Raw genomic sequence first — 26,961 nt, 5'->3', positions numbered from 1 at the left:
GCCCGCTGCAACATGTCAGGCGTGACAGCCGTGGGAGGCCTTCCCGACCGCGGCAAATCTCGGAGCTCCGCAGCACCGCCCTCTGATGCTTTCACCCTCTGTGCCCAGCGACCAACAGTACTCCTATCGACTGCAGATGTTCCGTAGACGTTGCACAAGCGTTTATGGATATTGCCCACGGTTTCTTCCTCTGCTACGAGAAATTCAATCACTGCACGTTGTTTCTGACGGATGTCACTTGCAGACGCCATTTTAGAACATTCCTACACCACCGCTCTCTGTCGGAGGAAATTGAAACTTTGCGTACACACGCGGGAAACTTCAAATAATCGCACCTAAAGTTTCACATTTCTAATATTTTTTATTTCGGAGAAAAAAAATATGGGGCATTATTTACTGGGCAACCCTCGTACTTAAACCTAACTAACCTAAGGACTTCACACACATTGTTATTCTAGCGCGAATTAATGAAACACACTAAACAAGAAAGTCGAAAATTTCTTTCTTAATCACTGAGCTACAACTTTGACCCAATTAACGCCAGTATCATGTCTGACGGGGCAGTCTGCTTTGCTGTGCCCATATCGATGTATCGTTCTCATGCGCGTATCCTCTCCAAAAGCCTTCGTCGCGTTTGCACCCAATTTAACGCAAAAAGAGATGGCATACCGTTGCGCAATATTATGCGGATCCATTTCCGTAACGAGAGACACAAACACGTGTTAACTTATTACAGCACAAGTCATGACTGAGCAGTTGCATCGATGTACCGCTTGGACTAGAAGCAGCTTATAGACCAAGGTCAAAGATATTGCGCCTACACAAGCCTGCAGAGTTGCCACATCTTCTAAAGAAAATCATTCTCATTAATTTATTGTCGCACCTCATATGTGGTCAGCAGTTTTTGTTCTTTAGCTGCTCCTTGTGTTATAAGGAAAAAAAATAGCCATAGGCATCCCCATTAACTTTGGATATTCATTTAGCAGCGTAGTTGGCCTTAGCAAACTGACTAGCAAAATTTCACAGCCTCACGGCAATAACAATGGGTTCGCGACATGGGTGTTTGTTACCCCAGTGCAGGAGCAAGGACATCTTTACAAGACATCGTGTGGCTGGACGATTACAGATGTGGCAGAGTAAAAATAGGCGCATCACATGCCTTGCATTTCCAAGTACAAATTGGAATAGTTACACACTATCTTTTGTAACAGAGAAGGGGGAATGAATACTCAGAGCGCATGTTGTACTGGGCACTGACTGTTGTATTCGGTTGCTCCAGGCGTTCATTCCGTCGCAGGAATTTTAATTTAATCGCCGTATTACGCATTTGGAGCGGATTAAAGTGTGATGTGCGACCGTGTAACCCAAATCGCACGTAAAGCAGATTCCATGGATGGAAGGATGCGGAAGTGCTATCCACCCACGAAAGAAGAAGCTTACAAAACCTTCATGCAACGACTACTCGAATATTGTTCGTCTGGGATTGAACCTTACAGGATTGACAGAGGAAACACAGAAAATCCAAAGAAGAGCTGCGCTTTTCGGCACTGGTTCATTTGGTGAGCTCGAAATCGTTACGGGGATGCTTACCCAAGTCCATGGCACACACCACAAGCGAGGCGTACTGCATCACGATGTGGTTCACGGTTAAAATTCCAAGAGCGTACGTTCCTATAAAAGTCAAATGACATCCTACATGTGACCATGGAGGTCCTATTAGAGAGAATCAAGCTCACACGAAGAACGACAGTGGTACAGAAAGTACCCTTTGCTACACACCATAGGGTGGCTTGCGGAGTAGAGATGTAGATCTAATTTAATATTTCTTTATTTAATATTTCTTTCACTGAGCGACTGGATATATGATTTAGATCCACTTATTGACCTTACATAAGACAAAGGCTTCTTAGGAATTTGTATGACTCCCTGTCTTTCCTAGGGATTTCCTGCATGCAACTTTCCACGTGACACTGGATAACACTCAGTTTTCAATACGATATATTGATTTTACGTGGTTTTAGTTTTATTATGTATGATTTTCAGAGTTGTTGACACAGATTGAATCAACGTGTTGATCCCTTTGCACTGTTTAATCAGATTTTATTGAAATAAAGACAAAATCTTCCTAAGAATTTTTGTATCTCAAACACAGTAGTAGTTGATACTCGTCACCTTATCTTTAATTTTGTTCTTGAGTTTCCGTACCTCCCTAAAGCTAAACCAATTTCTACACCCTGATGTCTCCTCACCTAATGTTTTACCTGTTTTCATGGTGATAATTTTAGTGAAAATCTTGTACGTTATGGACGCTACCCTGTTAGGAAAGACATACAGTAACTATAGATCTGTGCAGTCCTGGGAGTTCTTTCGCCACAGGCATTTAGTAATTTTGCTGATTCCTTTTATCTTACATTTCCTTCGGCGTTAATCATTTCTATTGAAAGACATCGAATAATTCCCTACACGTCACCTGTCGTGATTTCCGGAACGTAGTTACTTTCCTTATTAATGATTCTGATTTATCAACTGACGAAGGATAATCAGCCGTGTCAAAATGGTTCAAATGGCTCTGAGCACTATGGGACTCAACTTCTGAGGTCATTAGTCCCCTAGAACTTAGAACTAGTTAAACCTAACTAACCTAAGGACATCACACACATCCATGCCCAAGGCAGGATTCGAACCTGCGACGCGGCGCCTAGAACCGCACGGCCACTTCGGCCGTCTCAGCCGCGTCAATTGTGTTATGCATTGTTATTCTGTTCGGAGTCAAACTTCATCAGAAAACGTACAGTGTAGTACAAGTAATATTGGTGTGCGCAAATAACTTGTCCAATACGTGCTCCCGCGGAATGGAGAAATTATAACGCAAATGGACAAGAAATTCTGGTGTAAAAAGTGGTGGAACTGACTATTCTGCTTTCAAATAATTACAACATCTTGTCTCATGATATTTGAGAATAAACTTAAGACGCAGCTAGACAGTTTCACAGTCACCTATTATCAACATTTAATCCTAATCAAAATTGTTAACTATCAATACAACAAAGGAGCTTGCTTTCATTAATTTTTTTTCATTTTAGCTATAGCAGAACCGTAACATAGTAGATCAGTCACAAGTTATGTTACTGCTTTAAATGAATAACAATGAAACAGAGTGAATAAGGACAATAATAATAGCATAATAACAACAATCAAGTTATACAGAAAGGTGTTAATTTAAAATTACTTGTCATGGATATGCAACGGAGAAGCGGACTGCCAGGGCCTACTTTTGTCAACCATCATCACATTTAGTTGGAATGGGGTGAGAAATGATTGGAAATTAAAACCAGGAAGAGTTGATGAGGCAAAAATTTGCCTCTTGATTATAAAACGAACATTTCCTCATTTATCTACGTTTTAAGAAAATTACAGTAATAAAATTCAATTATAAATGGACCTAGAAATAAGATTTTGGAAACGAAAATTACTTCAAGTGGATCTGAAAAAGTTGTTGAAAATTTACACTGCAGTGTAGCACGTATTTTGTCCTCAATTGACAAAACACACACACAGAAATACATTTTACTTTTTGATAACTTATTCAATGATGATCTTCATGCTGTTCATGAATTAACATCACATGTTACCTGTGTCATTTGCGTCTGAAGTAAATGGCCCCACATTATTATGGTTTGTGACATCAGAGAGTGCAAGAACATCAAATAAATACCTTAAGGCTATTAAAAATTATAGTTACTAACGATTTTTTCAACTTTCACAAGACGTCATGAATTTCTGTTTTCCCTTTTAGATTTCTTTCGGTTCTTTATTCCCATAAAGTTGTATCTCACACACGTAATGCGACTATTCTAAGGGAATAGAAAACCACTCTCGTCGGAGTTATGAGAAAGAGTTATTGAAACTGAGTTAGCCTATAGGAAAAAAAGGAATACTGAACAATTCCCAATTTAAATGCTTACGTCAGACGTAAGTTCCTTGTATTCATCACAGAGGCAATGAAGTGCTCCTATTTTTAACACAGATATTATTTTGGATCTGTTTCTACAGGACGAAATATTTTTGAGTATCTATCAACAAATAATACGTTTCTCATCACTATGATAAATCGAAGATGACTGTTTCATGTCAGTTGGTATACTACTGAAAGTTTGGTAATGAACTTCTATCATTATGTATTCACATTACATACAGGACAGCCCTGTGTGCAGTGCAGTTATGTAAACGGTCTCAAAAATTTGTCTGTTACGTAATTCTGTTGAAATATGCGCCCTTTTTGTCACTGGAGCTACACATTATCGATTGCTTCCGACAAAAGGCTCGTTGCTCATCATAGCCCACATTTCTGCGTAATAAAAATTGGTTCTTTCCGTAACAATGTAAAATTACTTGAAATTATGCGTCTATTTTCATAATCGTCTTTTACCCATACTTATTCCACAAGTCACTCTATCACTGCTCATCGCAGGAGTCTTACGATTTCCTGTTTAGAAACTACCTGTAATCCCTTCACCCCGAATTCTTTAAAGAATCGAACTCACATAAATTTAAAAAAATCACACGCCCGATTGCTTTACAAGTGAGTTAACGTATTACATATTTGACATTCAGCATGTGGAGCCTGTAATGATTTAAAATGCAAAACTTTAATTATATTGGTTTTATTAGTTTCTGACTTCTCAGTCACAGACCAATGAAAAAGTTGAAACCGAAACAGGTAGGGTAGATTAAGACAGCATTCCAATTTTTCCTGAATCGTTCAAGAAGTATATGAAATAATGCGAATCAAATTTTTGTTTCAACTGGAATTCGTTAGATAAGCAACCACCTTCCTTCGTTTCATTATTTTTTGGGAGGTGTCAGCCAAAGAAAGATTCAGAAAGGTTTGAAATTATGTATAAAGTTTGTTGCAAGACTCAAAGCGCTCACACTCTCACGTAATGAAGAGTATATTCTGGATAATTTGCGCGCTGTGACACGCTGCCTCAAGATATATGAACAATTTCTAACTTTAATACTTGACTGTCCCTCTTAACGAGTGGGAGTATGACAGCATACCACAATTTTAAATTCGGTCAGTTATTACATGAAATACTGAAAATCAAATTTTTGTTTGCTGGAAGACGTTCGACAGCAACCATCAACTGGACTCGTGCGCCATGCAGCGGCCTAGCCATTTAAGTGACACTCATGTCCGACATTGCTAACATTCATTCGTAGTCAGAACCAGCTCTCATTAACAGAGACGTAATACGTTTTATGGAAGGATAGCTTCCCTGAACTAATCCCTCCAAGCCTCGTATGAGTGCAGTGATGAAATTACGTTTTTGACGCTATCTTTAAAAAGTGTTTTAAACCAACAGGTGGTGGCTCACTGTGCTGTCAGTCTCACTACCTTTCTCACACACCTCGTACAGTACAGCATTCCATTACTTACTACAAGAACCGATGCCATCTAAAATCATCGCTAACTCTGCTCGCATTCGGGAGGACGACGGTTCAATCCCGCGTCCGGCCATCCTGATTTAGGTTTTCCGTGATTTCCCTAACTCACTCCAGGCAAATGCCGGGCTGGTTCCATTGAAAGGGCACGGCCGACTTTCTTCCCCGTCCTTCCCTAATCCGATGAGACCGATGACCTCGCTGTTTGGTCTCTTCCCTCAAACAATCCAATCCAATCCATTAAAAGTTCATGTCCCACTGCCATGAGTAAAAATTGATAATGCACGATGCTAACTCCGCGACGTTTCGGCCATAACTCGGTACTCCGTCTTCTGTTGCAGTGGTGCGGCAGGACTACGAGGTGCAGGTGTACCGCGCGCATGCGCTGCTGGGCAACACGGCGGTGCTGCGCTGCGTCATCCCGCCCTTCGTCCGGGACGACGTCTCCGTCTCCTCCTGGTTCCGGGACGACACCATCATCCTGCCGGGCAGCCACGATGCAGGTCAGTTAGAACTACTGCCCATCTACACTCTGTTCATCGTAACCTTAACACAGAAGTAAACACTGTGCCCAGCGTTTGTTGTCACCTCACTCGAATCTCCTGCCCGCGAAAAGTAATCAGACATTGTCGAGTAAAATTGCATTTTTATTGTATGCTGCGCACAGCACGGTCACATGACAAAGTGTCGAGTTTGGACGACACGTGTCGTTTTCGTCTGGGGCAAAATCTGTGGCAAGGACGGGGTTACAGTGCATAGAGTGGTGCTTTTTGTTTTAAAAAGAGGTGGAGCCGCTCCACGCCCACACCTGCATGGTGGCCAACTCAATAGGTCTACTGCCATCTCTGCAAAAGGGTTAGTATTCACTAAAGTGAGGTGTCGCAGGATGTGGGTGCTGCGACGTTTGCGTACGTCTGGTTAAGGTTAACCATTACTACGCGCTCATCTGGAGATAGATTGGATCGAAGTCGAACGAAGGGTAGCGGTTTGAAGGGCAGAGGAAAAAATGTGCCAAGGCAAGAGCCAAGGGAAAAAAACCTCTGCGGTAGTTAGGTCGGGTGGTAAGAGCAGTAGGGGATGTCTTCCTGCCTGCGATAGGTAGTACAAGGGTAGGCTTTGTTAGTAGTGGGTATCATGCATGTCGATACCTTTGACGTTGTGCGGTTGTGCTGCGCGGAGGCTGCTGTTGGGTGCCGGTGTAGAGCTCTCGTTCACCGTCAGCAACCTGCGACAGTTAGGTTTACTATCGTTTTTGTGTCCGATAGGTCATATATCGGAAGCACAGTGTAGGGTGATGTGGGCGGTTTGTTTGTGCGTCAGTGGGCGAGCTCGTCGGTGTCCCTGCTGTGGCCTGTTGGTCGGCTCTAATAGCAGCTGGTAGTTACCAGTCAGTGTTGCTGATATGCAGGGGCTTGCCGACGTTTGTCGCTTGTTTGTGTATGCGAGTTTAGCATAGGTGGCTATGCCCTAGCTAGTAGTGTCTTTGGCCGCTTGTGCTTCCACCTATGGTTGTGATGGAGTGGTGGTAGGTAGAGAGAACAATACATACATTATTTTCATTTATTTTCTTTTGACAACCTTACCTTCCACGAAGGCGTGAGGCACAGACACAATACGCTACTGTTATCATCGAATCTGAAATAGTTGCAATAATTTTAAAAAAAAAAAAGAAAATATATAATGTGAATGAAATTTCAGGATAGCAATTAAAAAATATCAGTGACTTGTTTTCAAATTTGAAAAGTTGGAATAATTTAAAAATAAGAAATAAAATACATAATATCAATGAATATCTAGAATGCGAATGAAATATCAGTCGCTAGTTTTCCTTGTTAGAAACTAACAGGCACTAGGATTTAGCAACATCAGACATCAATTCCAAAAACATTACAGTACATGCGCACAGTCACAGTTCAACGCCTGTAACCATACTATTTGGTTCCTAACAGCTTTCCTTACAACAGTTTCAACTTACCTTGTCAACTCAACTTCGCATATTTTTCCGAAGCCTGTTAAAAATGGTTCCTGATGCCAATAAAAGGTCATTTCACATTCGACAGCTCAGATTTTCATCGATTGTTGCCAAACTAGAAGGAAAACGGTTACAAATGAAAAGCCGACAGCGCCCGCATCTCGTGGTCGTGCGGTAGCGTTCTCGCTTCCCACGCCCGGGTTCCCGGGTTCGATTCCCGGCGGGGTCAGGGATTTTCTCTGCCTCGTGATGGCTGGGTGTTGTGTGCTGTCCTTAGGTTAGTTAGGTTTAAGTAGTTCTAAGTTCTAGGGGACTTATGACCACAGCAGTTGAGTCCCATAGTGCTCAGAGCCATTTGAACCATTTGAAAAGCCGACAGCAGTGATTTGGTCCGAATTTCATTTATCGCTAACACAGCGACCTCTACCAATGTTTCTAATTACACTCTGATCCGCTGGCCGGTGTGGCCGAGCGGTTCTAGGCGGTTCAGTCTGGAACCGCGTGACCGCTATGGTCGCAGGTTCGAGTAACGCCTTGGGCATGGATGTGTGTGATGTCCTTAGCTTAGTTAGGTTTAAATGGTCCTAAGTTCTAGAGGACTGATAACCTCAGATGTTAAGTCCCATAGTGCTCAGAGCCATTTGAACCATTTTGAACTCTGATCCCTGATCGGCCGAACAGTAAACACGTCAAATAAGCCCTAACCACCCAAGCCAAGTCATGTGCTACGGCAACGTAAAATCACAAATTTCTTGATCGGACCTCTTCACGGGGGAATTCTACAACAGTAGTAACCCAGTTTAACGTATTTAGCTTCACCCAACCACCAAGAACACAAGGACATGTATAAGTGTAACTTCTTAGGTAGCTACCATACGCCAAGAGATAAACAACTGTAAGTAGTCCGTAACTGACACATGAAAAGACCACTTCAGCTTGATGACTTAACTAGAAAGCTCTTTCCATCAGACCACTGCTTCGGCGCAACTGACAAGTATCGTAAGGGCTTCACTTTTATTTTCCATTGAATGAAAGGTTCTTTTTTCCTTGGATGTAGAAACAGAGGTACCGTTCAACACCAGCGGCAAGAAAGCCGTACAATTTGAGAACAATCGAACCATTGCAACAGACAAGTTCATAATATACGAGGGGCGTTCAGAAAGTAAGCTTCGATCGGTCGCGAAATGGAAACGACTATGAAAATCCGATAAAGCTTTGCACAGATGTGTTGGGTAGTGTCTCTAGTATAACCCCAGTTAGCATCACGTCGCTCTTCTCATTTCTGAGCTCGCAGTGAGTGCGTAAAGATGTCTAGAAAATAGTGTCTGCCGCCAAGTACGAGGGCCTGGTGAGAAATTTCGCCTGAAGCTATGCAGCTAACATTACATAACTGTCGTGCTGTTTCGTCTTCAAGACAATTCTCAGCCGCATTCTGCAGGGGCAATGAAGATGCTCCTGCATCGTTTGCAAATGGAAATGTTAGATTACCCACAATACAGTCCGCAATTGTCTCCCCCTGAGTTTCATCTCTGGTCACATGAACCGCTGTCTTTGACGACAACATTTTGACACAGACAACGAGGTGTAGGCCAGCGTGGAGAATTGGCGGAAAGCACTGGCGGCTGCCTTCTATGATGAGGCTATTGAAAAGTTGGTACAACGCTATGACAAAAGTCTAAGTCAGAACGGCGACTACGTAGAGAAGTAGCTGAAAGGTGTAGCTAATTGTTACAAGTAAAACATTTCTGATGTTCACTGTGGTTTCAATTTGGCAATCAATCGGAGCTTACTTTCTGAACAGGCCTCGTACATCGAATTCACAAGACTCTCAGAGCCTAGGACAAAATGTTCATTAAGTTAGAAATTTAGTACTCACGGTAGAGTACTTACGGAAGACACAATATTTAATTCCTAGCTGTTTGCACCAAATGATACGTTTCACTCCAACTCATTCCAACGTCATTCTGCCCTGTCTTCTGTACCGACAATTTACCCTCATGCGTCCACATCCTCACAGCCAATTCCCGCACGCATCCTCCGTTCACCTCAAGTCAGAGTGCAGTTTACGTTCATTCCTTCCTGGACGACGGCCGGAATTGCCATCAGCTGACTCCTTGCTGAGCGCCGAACTGCCTCGCCTCATCCACCACGTGGCCCTCTTTCGCCGCTGGCGGACAGCCGCGGTCTGCTCAGTCGCAGAACGCGGCGGGAATTTCAAACAGCGGCCCTGGGTGTGACGCCGTAGTCACAAAAATGTTTAGTCCAGGTCATAACGACGCACGCTTCACGGGCTGTAGTCGCGTGACCACGCTATCTTCGGTGTAGATACTTTGTAACACCGAAAATGCAGGATACATGACACATACTACCGATATATAACTTTTTTTCTAATTGTATGTAAATATATAATAAGCAAAGAAGGGAAAGCAGAAAGGTGGAAGGAGTATATAGAGGGTCTATACAAGGGCGATGTATTTGAGGACAATATTATGGAAATGGAAGAGGATGTAAATGAAGATTAAATGGGAGATATGATACAGCGTGAACAGTTTGACACAGCACTGAAAGACCTAAGTCGAAACAAGGCCGGAGGGAGTAGACAACATTCCATTAGAACTACTGATAGCCTTGAGAGAGCCAACCCTGACAAAACTCTACCATCTGGTGAGCAAGATGTATGAGACAGGTGAAATACCCTCAGACTTCAAGAAGAATATAATAATTCCAATCCCAAAGAAAGCAGGTGTTGACAGGTGTGAAAATTAGCGAATTATCAGTTTAATAAGTCACGGCTGCAAAATACTAACGCGAATTCATTACAGACGAATTGAAATACTAGTAGAAGCCGATCTCGGGGAAGATCAGTTTGGATTCCGTAGAAATATTTGAACACGTGAGGCAATACTGACCCTACGACTTATCTTAGAAGCTAGATTAAGAAAAGGCAAACCTACGTTTCTAGCATTTGTAGACTTAGAGAAAGCTTTTGACAATGTTGATTGGAATACTCTCTTTCAGATTCTGAAGGTGGCGGGGTAAAATACAGGGAGCTATTTACAATTTGTACAGAAACCAGATGGCAGTTATAAGAGTCGAGGGACATTAAAGGGTAGCAGTGGTTGGGAAGGGTGTGAGACAGGGTTGTAGCCTCTCCCCGATGTTATTCAATCTGTATATTGAGCAAGCAGTGAAGGAAACAAAAGAAAAATTCGGAATAGGTATTAAAATCCATGGAGAAGAAATAAAAACTTTGAGGTTCGCCGATGACATTTTAATTCCGTCAGAGATAGCAAAGAACTTGGAAGTGCAGTTGAACGGAATGGATAGCGTCTTGAAAGGAAGATACAACATGAACATCAACAAAAGCAAAACAAGGATAACTGAATGTAGTCGAATTAAGTCGGGAGATGCTGAGGGTATTAGATTAGGAAATGACACACTTAAAGTAGTAAGGGAGGTTTGCTATTTGGGGAGCAAAGTAAGTGATAATGGTCGAAGTAGACAGAATATCAAATGTAGACTGGCAATGGCAAGGAAAGCATTTATGAAGAAGAGAAATTTGTTAACATCGAGTATAGATTTAAGTGTGAGGAAGTCATTTCTGAAAGTATTTGTATGGAGTGTAGCCACGTATGGAAGTGAAACATGGACGATAAATAGTTTAGACAAGAAGAGAATAGAAGCTTTCGAAATGTGGTGCTACAGAAGAATGCTAAAAATTAGATGGGTAGATCACATAACTGATGATGAGGTATTGAATAAAATTGGGGAAAAGAGGATTTTGTAGCACAACTTGACTAGGAGAAGGGATCGGTTGGTAGGACATGTTCTGAGGCATCAAGGGATCACCAATTTAGTACTGGAGGGCAGCGTGGAGGGTAAAAATCGTAGAGGGAGACCAAGAGATGAATACATCAAGCAGATTCAGAAGGATGTATGTTGCAGTAGGTACTCGGAGATGAAGAAGCTTGCACAGGATAGAGTACCATGGAGAGCTGCATCAAACCAGTCTCAGGACTGAAGACCACAACAACAACAACAACATGTAAATATTTGTAATTTAAATGCTTTCTTTTGATAAGTAAGGACATTGCTTCACTGTATGTGTACATTTAGGTAGAAGTCCGTTGACGTTTCATTGTATTTGTCTGTCTTTTTCCGTGAAACTTATAAACTCTGAGAAAAACCAAAGGAATTATTATTTGCATCGACTAGCAACGATAATAGCAGTGCTTGTGCGTTGTAAAATCTTTGGGTAGGTAGTTGTTGCGCAGAGCGCGCAGAAAGAGTGGGAGACGGATTCCGGCGCTCGTAGTGTGGAGAAGTGTGGTGTTAACGCTCTCGCAGTAGAGAGTACAATTTTCGGCGGCATCATGTACGCGCGTTGGACAGATGTCTAGAGCCGGAGTACGGACAGTGGACGGGTGGAAGAGGCTGTATTAATTACGATTGCCCGTTCCTATAATTAGCCGTGGCTCCACAAAATGCTACCGTCTTCAACAACAGCAGCAGTTCCAGCAACACAAATCGCCGTCAGCTCCGAGTTTCGTCGTATGCACAGGAATGACGTAAGACTGTTCATTGGTAGAAAGTATTAACGGCTAACCCAGCAGCACAACTGAATGTGATTTGATTGATAAGATTTATTTAAATAATAATCAGTTACACTCAGGGCTATTGTGTCCTCATTGCCCCCAGACATTGTTACCAAGCAGGATCCTTGTTCCTTTTTTTCCCTAATATGCTAACTGAGTGTCATAAGAAACAAATTGAATAGCTACAGCCTGTTTATTAATGAATAATTTCTCTTTTAAGAATTTTAGCCTTAGTTTATTTTCAATTAACTGTTGCACAACAGAGGCTTCAGAATACGACTAATGTAAAGCAATTTCAATTTTCAAGTTTGAGAATCAATCACTGAAAAAAAATTCAAATCTAAAGAAATGCACAAATTAAGAGTGCGGAAGTTTTATTTATTTTCATGTAGTTTGGACCACATGGCTGTTCGGTTTGGTACGCATTCTAGTATTTAATTCTGTTCAAGTCAGTAGAAAAGGCTCAGTTATTCAGACAATAATATGAAATTCAATTTTCAAAATAAGTAACGGCAAAGTAAAAAGTGCTTGCTTTTTTTTTCTAAAGTTCTTTGATGACGTTATGCTGACGTCACTGAAAGTCATTGTTCGCGTAACGAAGTTCATTACTAACATACAGATTAATTGCATATTTTCAAATCATTACTCGGTTGCCTTTTTCAAAATTTAATGCCAAACATAAGGTAACAGTGAATTCTCAGTTTTCTTTATTATTACATACTCACTTAAAATTAGTGTTTAATAATGCATGTTTTTCTTTCCCAGCATGTTGTACAGGATTATGGATGTAAATTGCCCTAGTGGGCTGGCGACCGTTAATTACTTCCTATTCGTTCATTAGTGTAACTTTTGGATTCGTGATCAGTGGTGCCCCTTTCTATCCAGTGTTGTTCGTGAGTGAATGCTCGAAATAACTTCCATTTTCCAAATTATAGTCCTGTTCGGTTTAATTACTTCTATTTTTCGTAGACTTTCCATCAGAAGGATCGGTTGTACACTTTCCTCCTACTTATCGGTATCACTTCTTCGGGAAAGATAGCCTCATACAATTAGAAAAAATCCGTTAGGTATACACGCGATCCACGGTCATATTTTATATCGCAAGCAGAATAGGCCGATTAGTAAGAGGGAGGTTACAACTTAACAGACGTGAAATGATTCGTCGCTGAGATTGCGGGAGCCGGTGCACTGTTAAGACATTGGAGTCTTATTCTGGAAGACAGCGATTACTGCACTTGTCCGGCCAACTGGATTCAGGTTTCCTGCGATATCCCTAAGTGAATGTCATGACGATTCTTTCGAAAGGACACAGCCGATTTCCTTCTCTGATGACCTCGTCGTCTCGTCGACGGGACGTTAGAGACTAATCTCTCCTCCTGTCTTCGTAGATGACCCTAAACAGGTTGTGGCCGTTTTGTTTTAATAAATAGGAATAATCTATAGGCTCACGCAGAATATACTTAGCCGAAAAGAAGGCAGTATCACTTCCGTACCTACATAGGCAGTACCGTCTTCCTCTCCTAAGAGCTGTCAGGCTCATTTTCTCCGGTGTTTCGACAGATATTTGGAATTTCGTTCTTCAATATGTACTTAGAGTTTGGCCAAACAAATTCTGCCTGCCACTTCTTACATTCTATGCCCCGCGTCACGTAAAGCGTCGTTTTGTTTCCCATTACAGACAAAATGATGGAGCGGTCCAAAATTAGTCTAGTGCGGTGTTCGTTTCAGCGGGTGTATATTAAAGTGACAGCAAAACATAAAGGACTTCCCCCGTCTCATGCAGCGCCCCACCCCGTGTTGTCTGCTACCGCCACGCAGCAGCGCTACTCAGTCGCTGATGCAGTGCTGGTTATTATTCATGTTTGTCTATCCTTGTTAACACATATTGCTCAACCGACTATCACACTGGACGAATTTGGGGCAGCACTCTAAGTTTTCCGTTGACACTGGGCCTCTCATGAAACACATGATGAGCAGTATTTCTTTGGCCCGATTCCATGCACACACAGCAAAAACGAAATTACAGACATCTGCCGAGGCACCAGAGAAAATGGGCCTGACCATTCTTAAGAGGGACACCCAATACATTAAAAAAATTATACTTTATATTGAAAGTTGTGGCTTTTGTTATAATGGTGTAATCAGAATAATGTACTTGTTACACAAATTATATCGCATATTTGTCCACTTACTTTTACATAATTTGGTTATGTAATACATTGTTGAGTATTCTTCCGGGTTGTATGGCCGTGGTCCATGGAACTCTTCTATCCCTGACGTTTCGTCCAAGGCTGCGTTGGACATCTTCGGAGGTACCCCTGGTTGTGCTGAGTCTTGCCGACTGACGAGTCGGACGTCGAAGAGCGGTCTAAATACGTGGAAAGTGGGCGTGGTCTGGATTTCACGAGATAGCAGTGATAGACCTTGTCAAAGATTAAATATAACCATCAATCTTAGTACGCCAAAGATAAAAACTTCTCATCGATTCTGTAGTGCCACTGTCCATATATCGCTGAGCTTCATGGCTTCTTCCTTTCTCTTAAAATTATCCCCATGGTTATATATTTTGATGGCTTCTTATACAGCCGTTGATAATAGTTAGTCATAGTACATAAAACTTCAGTTTCAGAAAATTTCACTACGTGATCACCTGACTGAAGAGCATGTTTCGCCACAGCTGATTTGTCTGTTTTCCCTAGTCGGCAAAGACTCTTATGTTCATTCAACCCTGTATTAATAATTCTCTTTACAGTTCCAATGTAGACCATACAACACGTACACGGAATCTTGTGTACTCTTGCAGACAGGGGGACTGGACCATAGCACTGTATGGAAGTGAAATTTGGACCATCATAAATACGAAGAAACTGGAGCATATGAAATGTGATGCTATCGACAGTAATAAAATTTAACTAGACAGATCAAGAACGAAATTACGAACTACATGCGTAGATGAGCAAAGGCGTCTATGGAAAATCCCCACACGCAGAAGGGAGAGAATATTTAAACGTGTGCTACGTTTAAGTTCAAATTTAACTTCTGCCCCAAATAAAGTATTAGCTTCACTGCCAGTCACTCGTCAAGAAAATGAATTTTTATCCCCTAAATGAACATACATCAGGAAATGAGAATTACCTATTACTTATCTGAACTGCTGATTCACACAAGATATCTTTGCTGTCGGAGTTCATTCTACACCTTCTCGGCTATGCAGCTGTGACAAGTACTTAATCTACTTAAGTTGTAACAATAAAATAAAAACATTATTTACTGATTTCTTTTCCTGAAGAACATTTTTCCCCGAACTAAACTACAACATACTTTATACTAGTTTGCTGGTACGAAACGTCTTATTCTTAGAACAGGGTGACAATCTCGTAATACTGACAGCTCCAACTGACCACCTTAAATATTATTCTTTCTGAATTTTTTTTTTACTTAACATCTCAACATGATACTATTTTCATATTACATGAAACACATTTAATTGCAGGCAGACCTAATGAAAAGACTGCTAAACTTTAAGCTTTCAGGCAAAGAAGTCCTTCAGAAGCAGAAAACACACACACCCTTGAAAGTGCAACTCACACACACATGATAGTTATGTACGGTCGTTCTCTCTCTCTCTCTCTCTCTCTCTCTCTCTCTCTCTCTCTCTGTGTGTGTGTGTGTGTGTGTGTGTGTGTGTGTGTGTGTTTTCCTGAGCGCGTGTTTTGCTTATGAAGGAAGACTTCTTATTCCGAAAGCTGGATGTTAACTATCTTTTCACTGTCTCTGTCTGCGCCACAGCGCCTCTGTGTGTTGAGTCGCAATCTATCCTTTTTGTGTTGTTTTTGTTTCATTGTTAGACTTTTTCTTGTTTGACATTTGTGTTTAATGTTTCTTTTCCTGTTTTACTTATGAAGGAAGACTTCTTCTCCCGAAAGCTGGATGTTAAGCAATCTTTCCATTGTCTCCATCTGCGCCACAGCGCCTCTGTGCGTTGAGTCACAATCTATCTTTTTTGTGTTGTTTTTGTTTCATTGTTAGACTTTTCGTTGTTTGACGTTTGTATTTAATGTTTCTTCCATTTGTTTTAAAACTCACTAAGTCCTGCTTCCAAACGATGCTTCGATTAACTCTGTTGCAGTGTTGCCTCTTCCTACTACAAAACGTATATTTTAATACAGCATTAACAAAATATTAAACCTGGTAGTTTAATACTGACAAATAGAATAACCTAATCCTCTAAATTTCTTATTTTCACCCTTAGGCTGAAAGCCAATTTGTTAACAAAGTTGTCTATCTGTTCACAACACTTGCTTTTTCTTACATGTATAATTTCAAAACTTTATTATCGCTTGTTACATTTCCATATTATTTCCATCTACTGCAATAAATTTTAGTAAAACTGCAATTCTTCTTCACTACAAGTGTTGTTATTTAATTTTATGTTATCAGCATTCGTTATTACAGTATTGAACATACACTTATTGCCCAAAAGGCACAGATGTATTGTTAACTGTGAGTTGGTCCTCTGCGAAAATCTTAAAACTGCATAGACTCTTAAGTTGCTGGCATCTCCAAGGTGTTGGTGTCTACAAGGTTTTGGTATCGTTCTAGCGAGATACTGATGCATTCGTCTTGCAAAGCTACTCACAATATTCGCTTTGTAAATGGCCACACAAACAAACCTGTCCTATTATTATATTTCAATTATTTTTTTCATCTAGCCCCACAATATATCTTTGTGAAGCAGCCAGAATGTGTCTTAAATAGATTTTTTTTTAGTGAACGGAATTTAGTCCATATTCGTCATTACGATTATGATTATATATAAAGATCATGATGTAGCAAAGCATTTTTTCTACTGGCCTGAGATGCATTATATTACACAGTAAATATTTAAAAGTACAGATAATATATTTAAGTAAATTTTACCAGCTGCAGGTGTTTTCTTACCTTGACATTATACAAGAGCAAAGTACTAAAAAGGCACACGAATTTTAAATAGAGAGTGTGAACTGTTTACTATGTAATTAAAGAGTAAATGAGCTACACGTCATAGCTTCTAGATGTCTAACAGGGGGAAATACTTACTATGTATTTAAGTTATAAATGATCATAGTTGTTACAAGAGTGAGAATACATAATTTATGCAGGAGGATGAATATGGTTTTTTTTCCTGGTATTTTTGGTGCCTGGATTCTCGAAGAATCATGTCACATATTGCTCATCATGAACACTTTTCGTGATATTAACAACAATCTATCTGTTCTACACATTGTTAAAGAAGGGTTAAACATGGATTTCCTTGAAGTTCTTAACGAACAAACTCAGTTATAGCAGATCTCTTTCTTCCAGATTTTCCAAGACAACCTGGCACAAAAAAAGCAAAAGAAAAACGACGATAAGACATATTCGTCCTCCTGCAACTATATTCTTCCAGTCTTGAAGCAAATAAGGCATTCTGTAACTTAATTACATAGTAAATATTTCATCCTCTTTGTCATATAGCAACTATGACATGTTGTAGCCTATTCACTATTTAGTTTAGTCTCTTTGTTTATCTTTCCTGTATCTTTTTAATCCATATTACTTGTATATTGTCGATATAAGGACACACCTCCTGCTAGGAAGATACACTTAAATATATTATGTGTACTTTTTATATTTGCTAGTGAAACATTGACTATAAATAGTTTGGACAAGAAGAGAACAAAAAGAGAAGAGAAGCTTTCGGAATGTGGTGCTACAGAAGAATGCTGAAGATTAGATGGGTAGATCACATAACTAATGAGGAGGTATTGAGTAGAATTGGGGAGAAGAGGATTTTGTGGCACAAATTGACTAGAAGAAGGAATCGATTGGTGGGACATGTTCTGAGGCATCAAGGGATCACGAATTTAGTATTGGAGGGCAGCGTGGAGGGTAAAAATCGTAGAGGGAGACCAAGAGATGAATACTCTAAGCAGATTCAGAAGGATGTATGTTGCAGCAGGTACTGGGAGATGAAGAAGCTTGCACAGGATTGAGCAGCATGGAGATCTGCATCAAACCAGTCTCAGGACTGTTGACCACAACAACAACAGCAACAACAACAATGGAATATAATGCACCTCAGCCCAAAGATTATGATGGAGTGAAGTTTTATGTCTATTGTATACATATGCTTTGTATTCACATCCAGTGTTTACATTTCGTGAATAAGTGTGATACCAAGTGCAGCTACATACTGTGCGTATTTGTTGGTACACCTGCTAATGTCCATTACGGGGAATGGACTTGCTATGGCTACCACAATGTAGTGCACTGTAAGTACCCAAAGCGTAATAACACTTTCGTTTCAGAAAAGTTTAGTTACCGATTGCTAAATTTCCGCCTTTTCAGCTCTGTCAAAACTACAGCGTCTAGCAACATTTGATCGACGATGTAATGTTCTTACAACACCCAACACCTCCATCAGATGATGAGACAAATGACTCGAGAACCAGTTAGGACAATAAATCGTATCTAAAATCAAAAGAGGGACTGGTTGCATATTTATACCCAGATAAATAACCAACTTAAATTACAGTTGCAATTAGTCATTGTGGCGTGCTGTGGTATTCGTGGCTTGATTATGTGTTGTGCTATTTCAGCAAGATCACCAGTAACACCGGTTACCTATTATCAACGTAACAAGTCGTTTCATTTCAACATTGTTCAAAAATGTTCAAATATGTGTGAAATCTTATGAGACTTTACTGCTAAGGTCATCAGTCCCTAAGCTTACACACTACTTGACCTAAATTATCCTAAGGACAAACACACACACCCATGCCCGAGGGAGGACTCGAACCTCCACCGGAACCAGTCGCACAGTCCATGACTGCAGCGCCCCTGACCGTTCAGCTAATCCCGCGCGGATCAACATTGCTTTTCCCGTCTAATAATCGTCACTTTGCTAAAGAAATCTCCACCTGAGATATGTGTGGCAATGTTGTCTGAAATGTAGTGTAAATGGCACTAAATTGAAGATCGTTTATCAAATTTAATACTACTGTTATATGGGGTGGAAGCACTTCTCTTTCCCAAAATGAACAGTTTGTCACAGAATACTACACGCGCACAACACTGGGGTATTTTTCCTGTTAAAATATTTCACGAAACTAGTGCGAAATAATCAGGCTTCATACATCAGGAGACAAGAATTTATATAACGTAACGTGCTGTCTGCACTGTATTTAAAGATGCAATCTAAGTTAAATTTTTCTTTTCAAAGTAGGTTCTGAGCTACCAACCCACAAGTATTATAGTAATTATTTATAACCAACAACATTTGTGTCTGATAAAATTTCTATTGAAAACTCCCACTGCAGTATTTTACTAAGATGGCGGCTGACATGAGACAATCACTTATCGATTGTCGCTTCAGATCCTATTTTACCACAAACAAATAATATATATTAATTCAATTTGGTTTAGCCTTAATATGCATTGACATTTGAAAATATTCTCAATGAAAATTGCTTATTACTTTTCTACAATTTACTCATAAACTGCGCTGTAAATCACTAACGCTAATGGCTGCGCTCCTTAGCAGCTGAGAGGGAAAATTAACACTTACATAGGATGAGAATTACAATGGATTTAACTTTGAAATAAATAAAAATCATTTCACATCCAAAGTAACTATTTTGAAAATATTAATTAACAATACATCACAGTTTCTTACAGACCTCAGTGTTACATCAATCGCGTCCAGTCAGTTCAATGGTTCGAAGAAGAAGCGTCCTTGATCTACAATTAACACAGATAACCAAAGATGATTTGCATTGTCTATTTTCCATGAACATTTGTAATGCCAATTCCTCGGACGAGATATAAAAATCAAAAATTAGCTCCCAATACCCCAAAGATTTCCCCCCAAGTCCCAAATTCCCAGAAAAGTGAATAAGCGAACGATGTTCCATTTATCACTATTATTAGGACAATAACAAGTAATTAAATCAGGAATCTAAGACTTGACAATTTAGCAATCTACGACAGAGAGATTAAATTTCAGTAAAATTAAAATCAAAATCATAATAAATCGCAAAATTAGCATAAATTAACATTCATAAAGTAGAACCAACGATCCCAAAGAATACTCCGTGTGAGTATTCTTTGGGAATCGTGAGTAATGACGAAGTACAATTCAATGCATTGTCACTACGTTACGAGAGTTAGCCGAAGCAGGTCATATACGAGGTGCATTCAAGTTCTAAGGCCTCCGATTTTTTTTTCTAATTAACTACTCACGCGAAATCGATGAAACTGGCGTTACTTCTCGACGTAATCGCCCTGCAGACGTACACATTTTTCACAACGGTGACGCCATGATTCCATGGCAGCGGCGAAGGCTTCTTTAGAAGTCTGTTTTGACCACTGGAAAATCGCTGAGGCAATAGCAGCACGGCTGGTGAATGTGTGGCCACGGAGAGTGTCTTTCATTGTTGGAAAAAGCCAAAAGTCACTAGGAGCCAGGTCAGCTGAGTAGGGAGCATGAGGAATCACTTAAAAGTTGTTATCACGAAGAAACTGTTGCGTAACGTTAGCTCGATGTGCGGGTGCGTTGTCTTGGTGAAAAAGGACACGCGCAGCCCTTCCCGGACGTTTTTGTTGCAGTGCAGAAAGGAATTTGTTCTTTAAAACATTTTCGTAGGATGCACCTGTTACCGTAGTGCCCTTTGGAACGCAATGGGTAAGGATTACGCCCTCGCTGTCCCAGAACATGGACACCATCATTTTTTCAGCACTGGCGGTTACCCGAAATTTTTTTGGTGACGCTGAATCTGTGTGCTTCCATTGAGCTGACTGGCGCTTTGTTTCTGGATTGAAAAATGGCATCCACGTCTCATCCATTGTCACAACCGACGAAAAGAAAGTCCCATTCATGCTGTCGTTGCGTGTCAACATTGCTTGGCAACATGCCACACGGGCAGCCATGTGGTTATCCGTCAGCATTCGTGGCACCCACCTGGATGACAGTTTTCGCATTTTCAGGTCGTCATGCAGGATTGTGTGCACAGAACCCACAGAAATGCCAACTCTGGAGGCGATCTGTTCAACAGTCATTCGGCGATCCCCCAAAACAATTCTCTCCACCTTCTCGATCATGTCGTCAGACCGGCTTGTGCGAGCCCGAGGTTGTTTCGGTTTGTTGTCACACGATGTTCTGCCTTCATTAAACTGTCGCACCACCGAACGCACTTTCGACACATCCATAACTCCATCACCACATGTCTCCTTCAACTGTCGATGAATTTTAATTGGTTTCACACCACGCAAATTCAGAAAACGAATGATTGCACGCTGTTGAAGTAAGGGAAACGTCGCCATTTTAAGTATTTAAAACAGTTCTCATTCTCGCCGCTGGCAGTAAAATTCCATCTGCCGTACGGTGCTGCCATCTCTGGGATGTATTGACAGTGAACGCGGCCTCATTTTAAAACAATGCGCATGTTTCTATCTCTTTCCAGTTCGGAGAAAAAAAAAATCGTAGGCCTTACAACTTGATTGCACCTCGTATTTGATTGCTCGTACATGTAGGCGCGCTTAGATTGTTTATGAGATTGAATAATTGCGATCTATTGTGACGCAGTAATACGATCTTCTGACTTCAAATACCACGGCATTAGAATTCGAACGGAGGACTTTTACCTACTAGAATAAAGTGAACTTTTAACTAGATAAATGAACTAAACATTACTTAGACAGTGATTTAGGTGACGAACACTGATAGGCAATTTTCATTCATAATAGCCCGTGGTTTATGGAACTTCAGTGATAGGTCCGAAGCATATGATTTAAATCCCCCCAACACCTGGGAAAGTTTTCTTTTCAAGGCTCGGTTAGGAAGTGACTGATTTTGTTGTTGTTGTGGTCTTCAGTCCTGAGACTGGTTAGATGCAGCTCTCCATGCTACTCTATCCTGTGCAAGCTTCTTCATCTCCCAGTACCTACTGCAACCTACATCCTTCTGAATCTGCTTAGTGTATTGATCTCTTGGTCTCCCTCTACGATTTTTACCCTCCACGCTGCCCTCCAATGCTAAATTTGTGATCCCTTGATGCCTCAAAACATGTCCTACCAACCGATCCCTTCTTCTAGTCAAGTTGTGCCACAAACTTCTCTTCTCCCCAATCCTATTCAATACCTCCTCATTAGTTACGTGATCTACCCACCTTATCTTCAGCATTCTTCTGTAGCACCACATTTCAAAAGCTTCTATTCTCTTCTTGTCCAAACTGGTTATCGTCCATGTTTCACTTCCATACATGGCTACACTCCATACAAATACTTTCAAAAACGACTTCCTGACACTTAAATCTATACTCGATTTTAATAATTTCTCTTCTTCAGAAACGATTTCCTTGCCATTGCCAGTCTACATTTTATATCCTCTCTACTTCGACCTTCATCAATTATTTTGCTCCCTAAATAGCAAAACTCCTTTACTACTTTAAGTGTCTCATTTCCTAATCTAATCCCCTCAGCATCACCCGATTTAATTTGACTACATTCCATTATCATCGTTTTGCTTTTGTTGATGTTCATCTTATATCCTCCTTTCAAGACACTGTCCATTCCGTTCAACTGCTCTTCCAAGTCCTTTGCTGTCTCTGACAGAATTACAATGTCATCGGCGAACCTCAAAGTTTTTACTTCTTCTCCATGAATTTTAATACCTACTCCGAATTTTTCTTTTGTTTCCTTTACTGCTTGCTCAATATACAGATTGAATAACATTGGGGAGAGGCTACAACCCTGTCTCACTCCTTTCCCAACCACTGCTTCCCTTTCATGCCCCTCGACTCTTATAACTGCCATCTGGTTTCTGTACAAATTGTAAATAGCCTTTCGCTCCCTGTATTTTACCCCTGCCACCTTCAGAATTTGAAAGAGAGTATTCCAGTTAACGTTGTCAAAAGCTTTCTCTAAGTCTACAAATGCTAGAAACGTAGGTTTGCCTTTCCTTAATCTTTCTTCTAAGATAAGTCGTAAGGTTAGTATTGCCTCACGTGTTCCAACATTTCTACGGAATCCAAACTGATCTTCCCCGAGGTCCGCTTCTACCAGTTTTTCCATTCGTCTGTAAAGAATTCGCGTTAGTATTTTGCAGCTGTGACTTATTAAACTGATAGTTCGGTAATTTTCACATCTGTCAACACCTGCTTTCTTTGGTATTGGAATTATTATATTCTTCTTGAAGTCTGTGGGTATTTCGCCTTTCTCATACATCTTGCTCACCAGATGGTAGAGTCATGACTGGCTCTCCCAAGGCCATCAGTAGTTCTAATGGAATGTTGTCTACTCCCGGGGCCTTGTTTCGACTCAGGTCTTTCAGTGCTCTGTCAAACTCTTCACGCAGTATCGTATCTCCCATTTCATCTTCATCTACATCCTCTTCCATTTCCATGACTGATATTGTGCAATAAAACACCCTCTCGTGCCAAGTCGTGCATTTGTGATATCAAATTATTGACATGAAACTGCAGAGTAATAATTACGCGCAGTGATAATATTTGACTGTAACGCTCGGCGCTTGTGTAGAATCTTTGACTCAAATAACAAGCCCACTGTTACGATTTCTTAGATACTTGAAATTACAACCAGCTTGTAAGGAATTTGTTGTAGATGTGACTGTATTGGTTTTATCAATAATATTTCATCATAAATCAGCTAATTTCGATTACGAACGATTAATTACGATTCTTGGTGAAGTAAATATCTCACGCACGTCGACATTTCGATTCAGCACTGTTATTTTGTGTAACGTCGTCTTCGTAACTTGATAACGATCTCAACACTTTTCCGACTGTCGCCGAGTTTTAGCCGAGGCCAAGTACAAATCAAACCAAATCATCAAGAAGAAGAGGCGTTATACATTGTCTGAGATATTATTGACACAGAAAATTAAATTATTACACAAATAATAATTAATTATATATTATTTTTTAGTGTCGATGGAGTCCTTTTGATTGATAACACGATATTTTCCGATCAAATTCCACACACAGTTCTGTCGTGAAAATTATTCTGAGTAAAATATAGTCGTGGATATTACATAATCCATTACGAATATACTGAAAGGTTTATGACAAGGCAGGAAACACGGACTGTAGCATCTAGCCAGTCGAAGGAGTGACGAGTTAACAGAATGCTTAGGCGCTGCAGAATAGCCTCGGAACGCTGGTCAGAAGACGTGTGTTGCCCCCTGGTCAGTCTCGGCCATCACGTCCCGGCTTGATGCGTGCACTCTGCAGAGGGCAGCGCTCGGGTCTCGTATGCTGGGCGGCGCCTGCCGTGTTTGTGCAGCCATCCAATCTGGGCCGGGATCGAAAGAGCGAGCCGAGCCGAGCTTCCGGCCCTGGAGAAAGTAGTCGCCGCCGCGTCGGCTCCTGCCGGGCGAGGAGAAGAGCCCGACGCCGTTCCATCACCCACCGAAGACGGAAGCCGAGCAGGCTGTCGAAACTTCCGTCCCTGTGTGCTGCGGGTGCGGAGCCGAATATGCCAGCTTATGATGGCAATATTTTCCCTAACACTCCTTGACTTCAAGCAGTACCCTGCTCTTCAGTACACTCTTGTTCCTAGTGATGGAAATTGTGGCTGTCAGCTGTAAAATATGAGGCGTGTTTTATTAAGTAAGTACCGTTTTGAAATTTAAAAAAGACGTGATAAGATATCTACATCTACATCTACATGATTACTCTGCAATTCACAATTAAGTGCTTGGCAGACGGTTCACCGAACCACAATCATACTATCTCTCTACCATTCCACTCCCGAACGGCGCGCGGGAAAAACGAACACCTAAACCTTTCTGTTCGACCTCTCATTTCTCTTATTTTATTTTGATGATCTTTCCTACCTATGTAGGTTGGGCTAAACAATATAATTTCGCATTCGGAAGAGAAAGTTGGCGACTCAAATTTAGTAAATAGATCTCGCCGCGACGAAAAACGTTTTTACTTTAATGACTTCCATCCCAACTCGCGTATTATATCTGCCACACTCTCTCCCCTATTACGTGATAATACAAAACGAGCTGCCCTTTTTGCACCCTTTCGTTGTCCTCCGTCAATCCCACCTGGTAAGGATCCCACACCACGCAGCAATATTCTAACAGAGGGCGAACGAGTGTAGTGTAAGCTGTCTCTTTGATGGACTTGTTGCATCTTCTAAGTGTCCTGCCAATGAAACGCAACATTTGGCTCGCCTTCCCAACAATATTATCTATGTGGTCTTTCCAACTGAAGTTGTTCGTAATTTTAACACCCAGGTACTTAGTTGAATTGACAGCCTTGAGAATTGTACTATTTATCGAGTAATCGAATTCCAACGGAGTTCTTTTGGAACTCATGTGGATCACCTCACACTTTTCGTTATTTAGCGTTAACTGCCACCTGCCACACCAAACAGCAATCTTTTCTAAATCGCTTTGCAACTGATACTGGTCTTCGGATGACCTTACTAGACGGTAAATTACAGCATCATCTGCGAACAACCTAAGAGAACTGCTCAGATTGTCACCCAGGCCATTTACATAGATCAGGAACAGCAGAGGTCCCAGGACGCTTCCCTGGGGAACACCTGATATCACTTTAGTTTTACTCGATGATTTGCCGTCTATTACTACGAACTGCGACCTTTCTGACAGGAAATCACGAATCCAGTCGCACAACTGAGACAATACCCCATAGGCCCGCAGCTTGATTAGAAGTCGCTTGTGAGGAATGGTGTCAAAAGCTTTACCGGAAATCTAGAAATACGGAATCAACTTGAGATCCCCTGTCGATAGCGGCCATTAATTCGTGCGAATAAAGAGCTAGCTGCGTTGCACAAGAACGATGTTTTCTGAAACCATGCTGATTACGTATCAATAGATCGTTCCCTTCGAGGTGATTCATAATGTTTGAATACAATATATGCTCCAAAACCCCACTGCAAACCGACGTCAATGATATAGGTCTGTAGATCGATGGATTACTCCTACTATAATAATTTTATTTTTACATGAAAGCCTGTACCTTAAACTACGCACTGATGCAATTACAGTCTGATTCTTCCTTGTTTACGTTGTGTACTGAGTATTTAAGATGCCTCCGATGATCGTGAGTCCAAATGTTCAAATGTGTGTGAAATCTTATGGGACTTAACTGCTAAGGTCATCAGTCCCTAAGCTTACACACTCCTTAACCTAAATTATCTTAAGGAGAAACACACACACCCATGCCCGAGGGAGGACTCGAACCTCCGCCGGGATCAGCCACACAGTCCATGACTGCAGCGCCCAGACTGCTCGGCTAATCCCGCGCGGCATCGTGAGTCCCACCGACTGCGAAGTACGGGCTGTTATAAGATTTCTTGGTGCTAAAGGCCTAAAAGCGATCGATATTCATCGTGAGATCTGTGCAGTTTACGGGGAAAACATTATGAGTGATGGAATGGTAAGAAAGTGGGTGAGAGCATTCAAAGATCGCCGCACAAATGTGCATGATGAACAACAGAGCTGGCGTCCTTCGGTCGTTAATGAAAGTTTGGTGCAGGGAGTGGACAATGAGGTGAAAGAAAACAGACGCTTTACGATTTCCTCCTTGCGGGATGACTTCCCTAATGTTTCTCGTAGTGTTTTGCATGGCATTGTGACCGAGCACTTGAATTACCGAAAATTGTGCGCACGTTGGGTACCGAAAATGTTGACGGATGTGCACAAAACCAAACGTTTAGACAGTGCATTGACTTTGTTGAGCGGTACCACAACGACGGTGATGATTTCGTAAGCCAAATTGTTACGGCCGATGAAGCATGGGTGGCCTACGTCACACCAGAATCAAAGCAACAGTCCATGGAAGTTGAGCAAGGGCATCGTTTTGCTGCAAGACAATGCCGGTAGGCATGTGGCGAATCAGACCAAAGATCACATCACTTCTTTTCTATGGGAAA

At 41.1% G+C, this 26,961-nt stretch overlaps 1 protein-coding gene across 1 annotated transcript in view; it reads left to right on the top strand.

Annotated features, from left to right (window-relative positions):
* LOC126258469 (Down syndrome cell adhesion molecule-like protein Dscam2) overlaps positions 1-26,961 on the top strand; it is a 687,321-nt gene that overhangs the window by 598,016 nt on the left and 62,344 nt on the right. The window contains exon 4 of the mRNA XM_049955646.1: positions 5,787-5,948. Coding sequence (XP_049811603.1) covers positions 5,787-5,948 — 162 coding nt within the window. The remainder of the gene's footprint in view (positions 1-5,786; positions 5,949-26,961) is intronic.

Source organism: Schistocerca nitens, chromosome 1 (assembly GCF_023898315.1).
Source record: "Schistocerca nitens isolate TAMUIC-IGC-003100 chromosome 1, iqSchNite1.1, whole genome shotgun sequence".
Taxonomy (NCBI): domain Eukaryota; kingdom Metazoa; phylum Arthropoda; class Insecta; order Orthoptera; family Acrididae; genus Schistocerca; species Schistocerca nitens.
Note: the sequence above shows the minus strand (reverse complement) of the source record. Positions and strands in the feature narration are given on the sequence as shown.